The 5,000-nt window shown below is 58.6% G+C and overlaps 1 protein-coding gene across 1 annotated transcript in view; it reads left to right on the top strand.

Moving 5' to 3' along the window:
* Positions 1-5,000, top strand: part of LOC118774057 (collagen alpha-5(IV) chain-like) — a 42,144-nt gene that overhangs the window by 33,465 nt on the left and 3,679 nt on the right. The window contains exons 37-47 of the mRNA XM_036523171.1: positions 185-311; positions 468-647; positions 893-943; positions 1,285-1,470; positions 1,989-2,122; positions 2,397-2,469; positions 2,804-2,875; positions 4,055-4,183; positions 4,302-4,400; positions 4,494-4,706; positions 4,795-4,972. Of these exons, the coding sequence (XP_036379064.1) occupies positions 185-311; positions 468-647; positions 893-943; positions 1,285-1,470; positions 1,989-2,122; positions 2,397-2,469; positions 2,804-2,875; positions 4,055-4,183; positions 4,302-4,400; positions 4,494-4,706; positions 4,795-4,972 (1,442 nt within the window). The remainder of the gene's footprint in view (positions 1-184; positions 312-467; positions 648-892; positions 944-1,284; positions 1,471-1,988; positions 2,123-2,396; positions 2,470-2,803; positions 2,876-4,054; positions 4,184-4,301; positions 4,401-4,493; positions 4,707-4,794; positions 4,973-5,000) is intronic.

Genomic DNA, 5,000 nt, shown 5'->3' with positions numbered 1-5,000 from the left:
CATGCTATGTATTTTGCACTGCCATTGTAAAATGGTAATTCAGTACAACATGAACGGTAATGTTGTATGTTCAGTTGTAGTACAGTTATTACTGCGCTGTGTTCAGTAGTACTGGTTTAGTATGGATGTAGTATGGCTGTATTTTAGGGATTCTTACTCTGTGTTGCGGTTCTGAATCCCTTAGGGTGAACCAGGTCAGCCTGGATTCCCTGGGGCTCCAGGACCCAAAGGGCTGGCAGGTGCCCCAGGTCTGCCGGGACTGCCAGGTGGCCCAGGAACCAAGGGTGACCCAGGATTCCCTGGACTTCAAGGTACAGTGCCCCTCCCCCTTTCAGTCACAGGCCAATCAGAGGCTGAGGAGTCACTCTGAGGAAGTTTTGAATGTGTGGCAGTAGCACTGCAGTAATGCAGACTTTGTCCTCTTCACTCCTCATCCCTGCCTTCGTTCTGCCTGCTTCCTGTTTCAGGTGCGCCAGGTATACCTGGGGGGAAGGGGCTGGACGGAGCTCCGGGAGGCCCGGGCCTCGATGGGCCCGCAGGTCAGCCAGGTGAACCGGGTCGTCCTGGAGCTCCCGGCCTGCCCGGAGAGAAGGGCCAGGTGGGACGAGACGGCATCCCTGGACCTGCAGGTCACAAAGGAGAGCCAGGTGAGTCTGCCCCCTGTCTGCAGACTGGGGAAATGCAACCTCAGTGTAAAATATAATACAGTAATGTATAATTCCCCCAGCTCCTGCTTTGTGATTTCAATAAGTATAAGCTGTAAAATGATGTCTCCAGAGAGGTCAGGTAAAAGGGCTGTGCGCTGATGCCGTAGCTCATTCCCAACGTCCTCTCTGAGTCGTGAAAGACGTCAGGCGCCTGACCCCCTCCCCTCTCCGCTCTTCCTCCGCAGGTGTGCCCGGCATCGGCCATCCCGGGTCTCCCGGTCTGCCAGGATTGCCAGGTGACCTTCTGCAGCTCCTCCAGTTACAGCCCAGCTCTGGCCAGAGGCTGAGGGAAGCCTCAGCTGTTATTGATTAATCAGTCGATTGATTGATTAGACAGTCAGAGTGATGTACAGTGCTGTCTTGGTGAGACACAAGCAGTCAGAACAAGGACGTACATAATGCATGAATCTGAAAAACCACTGCGTTATGAGAATAAATCTATAATAAACATGAACATAGTTCTTACAAGGAGAAGAAGGTGTTACACTCTCTGAGCGCAGATACAGTCCGTAACAGCACAGAGATGTCTGCAGTATGCCTGACAGTGATCCACAACACCGCTGTGTCACCCTCGCAGGTCCGAAGGGAGACCTCGGCTTGCCTGGGCTTCCCGGTAGCCCTGGCTTCCCAGGACCGAAAGGAGACCTGGGGTTCCCAGGTACACCTGGCCCTCCAGGTAGTGTTGGGCCTCCGGGCCCTGCTGGTCTGGCCACAGTAGGACCTAAAGGCAACCCCGGGCTGCCCGGGCCCCCAGGAAGGAACGGTGAGTACCGCATCAGCGCAAACGCCCAAACGCTCCACTCAAACTAGCTGCACTTCCTGCTTTTGCCACCTGACCCCAGAGAAGCCTCTTGATTGGTGAGATTTTGGTTTAACGTCCTTAAAGCCTGGGTGTGCTTCTACTGTTAAAATGGGAAGCACTATTTTAGGGTCACTTAGAAAATATTGGAATTAAAGAAAAATGTAAGAGCCTCATGCTTGCCAACAGCATGTTGTAAGCATGAAGTTAGCAGTAGCCACCACTGGAAGGTATCAGTGCAGACCGCAGTGATTTTGGGGTGTTGTGGCTGATTCCACAGTCTGACCCTGATGCTGAATGCAGATTATTGTATCACTGTTGTAATGGTAGAAAAGTCTGTCTGCTTATCAGATCACAACTGTTTTTAAATGTGTTTGTAGTGCTGGGCGGGGGGTAGCCTTACTGATGTGCTCTGTGTGTGTGTGTTTGTGCGTGTACATGTGTGCGTGCGTGCGTGTGTGTGTGTGTATGTGTGTGTGAAGGTGGCCCTGGTCCGGAGGGCCCGCGTGGACCCCCTGGAGCTGGTGGCTATAAGGGGGAGAAGGGAAACCCTGGAGCCCCTGGTGCCCCTGGCTTCTCTGGAGCCAAAGGAGAGTATGGAGCCCCAGGGCTTTCGGTGAGGAGCAATTTTAGGGAGCAGCTCTGCTGAAAGCTCTGATCCTGCCCCTGAATGGGCTGTCAATCACTGACTCCTGTGAACCAATCAGAACTCCCTCCCATGTGATCAGAGTCCCATTACTAAGGTTGTGCTTCCCTCCCATGTGATCAGAGTCCCGTTACTAACGCTGTGCTTCCCTCCCATGTGATCAGTCCCGTTACTAACGCTGTGCTTCCCTCCCATGTGATCAGAGTCCCGTTATTAACGCTGTGCTTCCCTCCCATGTGATCAGGGTGCCCCTGGCCTTCCTGGAGCTCCCGGACTGAAAGGAGACATCGGACTTCCTGGAGTCCCAGGATTCCCAGGTCAGTCAGTGCACCGGCACACCATGGGGTCCGGACTCACAGGGCTTGGACCCCTCCCACTCTGTAAGCCAGGCGTGCAGATGAAGCCCTCAGACTTGCATTGTGGTTGTGTAATGCTATAAATTGCAATCATAGTTGGTCAAAGAATTAATAGTCTTTTGAAGTTGTCACTTGATTGATGTTCCTGGGACTGTGTGCTCTCCTCTGAGTGCTGTGATACAGTCTGTTCTGTGTAGACTTACAGGCTTTCTGAACTGCTGTAAGCGCCAAGATTCCCCAGGTTGGGCAGTGTGACACACACCTGTGACCTGATCTTGTGTCTCTGTCGTCACAGGTGTAAAGGGACAGCCCGGTACTCCTGGAGCACCTGGGCTTGCTGGTGACCCGGGAGACGTTGGTGCCCCAGGTAAGTCCTGTCCCTGAAAACCCGGCGTGTGAGGTGACAGGGGTGCAAGGAGCACACGGGACGAGAGCCACCAGCCTCTGCCCTCAGACTGCCTCTGCCCTCAAACTGCCTCTGCCTCTGCCCGGTCTGCCTCTGCCTCAGTCTGCCTCTGCCCCCGGTCTGCCTCTGCCCCCGGTCTGCCTCTGCCCTCGGTCTGCCTCTGCCCTGTCTGCCTCTGCCCTCGGTCTGCCTCTGCCCTGTCTGCCTCTGCCCTCGGTCTGCCTCTGCCCTCAGTCTGCCTCTGCCCTGTCTGCCTCTGCCCTCGGTCTGCCTCTGCCCTCAGTCTGCCTCTGCCCTGTCTGCCTCTGCCCTCGGTCTGCCTCTGCCCTCAGTCTGCCTCTGCCCTGTCTGCCTCTGCCCTCGGTCTGCCTCTGCCCTCAGTCTGCCTCTGCCCTGTCTGCCTCTGCCCTCGGTCTGCCTCTGCCCTCAGTCTGCCTCTGCCCTGTCTGCCTCTGCCCTCAGTCCGCCTCTGCCCGGTCTGCCTCTGCCCTCGGTCTGCCTCTGCCCTTGGTCTGCCTCTGCCCTGTCTGCCTCTGCCCTCGGTCTGCCTCTGCCCTCAGTCTGCCTCTGCCCTCGGTCTGCCTCTGCCCGGTCTGCCTCTGCCCTCGGTCTGCCTCTGCCCTCGGTCTGCCTCTGCCCTGTCTGCCTCTGCCCTCGGTCTGCCTCTGCCCTCAGTCTGCCTCTGCCCTGTCTGCCTCTGCCCCCGGTCTGCCTCTGCCCTCGGTCTGCCTCTGCCCTCAGTCCGCCTCTGCCCTCAGTCCGCCTCTGCCCGGTCTGCCTCTGCCCTCGGTCTGCCTCTGCCCTCGGTCTGCCTCTGCCCTGTCTGCCTCTGCCCTCGGTCTGCCTCTGCCCTGTCTGCCTCTGCCCTCGGTCTGCCTCTGCCCTGTCTGCCTCTGCCCTGTCTGCCTCTGCCCTCGGTCTGCCTCTGCCGTCAGTCTGCCTCTGCCTGGTCTCCTGTGGAGCAATGTCTGACTGCACTGTCTGTGCACGTTAGTCTGTACATTATTAAACTCACACACGGGTTCTGCTGTTTATTCAGTAAAAAATCAGTTTTATTTGTGTAGCGCGTGTTACAGAGCAAAGCAGGCCTGACCCCCCCCCCCCGGATCTGACCCCCCTGTCTGTGCCCCCTCTGTACAGGGCTTCCTGGTGATCCAGGGGCGGCAGCAGCCCCCATTGTGCTGAAAGGGGAGCGTGGCCCCCCTGGGAGTGACGGTCTCCCCGGCGGGCATGGGCCCCCCGGCCCTCCCGGACTGAACGGACTGGCAGGTAAGGAGGGGGTGGGCGTGGCGGGGGTGTGTCTGTGGGCATGAATGTGCCCATTCCCTCTCCTCTCTCAGCTGTTAGGGTGGGTTTGGATTGCTATGGTGACCGTTCTCTGTTTCAGGGCCCCCAGGACCCCCTGGAGACCAGGGTCCAGAGGGCCCCCCAGGGTTCAATGGTCCCTCAGGACGCAAAGGAGACACGGGACCGGTGGGAGAGTCAGGTGAGCCCCTCGATCACCCCCCTCCCACCTGCTGCGATGAGGCCCGCTTCCTCACTGCCCTGCTGCATGTGTAACACCCCCTCCCCCTCTCAGGTCAGCCCGGGTTCCCAGGACCCCCAGGGCCTGATGGGATACAGGGTCCTCCCGGCCTGCCCGGCGGGTCAGCGGTGGCACACGGCTTCCTGGTCACGCGGCACAGCCAGTCCGCGGATGTGCCGTTCTGTCCCGACGGCACCAGCCAGATCTACGACGGCTACTCGCTGCTGTACGTGCAGGGAAATGAGAGGGCTCACGGCCAGGACCTGGGTAAGCCCCGCACTGCGCCGCGATGATCCGCGGGGGTTTCGGCTGTGACCCCTCCCTCACGCACCCCTCCCCCCCTCCCCCCACGCAGGCACGGCTGGCAGCTGTCTGCGCAGATTCAGCACCATGCCTTTCATGTTCTGCAACATCAACAACGTCTGCAACTTCGCCTCCCGCAACGACTACTCCTATTGGCTGTCCACACCTCAGCCCATGCCCATGAACATGGCGCCCCTCTCCGGGGAAACCATCAAACCCTTCATCAGCAGGTGGGATAGGGGACAGCGGGGGCAGTGT

Source organism: Megalops cyprinoides, chromosome 3 (genome assembly GCF_013368585.1).
Source record: "Megalops cyprinoides isolate fMegCyp1 chromosome 3, fMegCyp1.pri, whole genome shotgun sequence".
NCBI classification, from domain to species: domain Eukaryota; kingdom Metazoa; phylum Chordata; class Actinopteri; order Elopiformes; family Megalopidae; genus Megalops; species Megalops cyprinoides.
The sequence above is the reverse complement of the archived record's forward strand: the minus strand, read 5'-3'. Positions and strand labels throughout refer to the sequence as shown.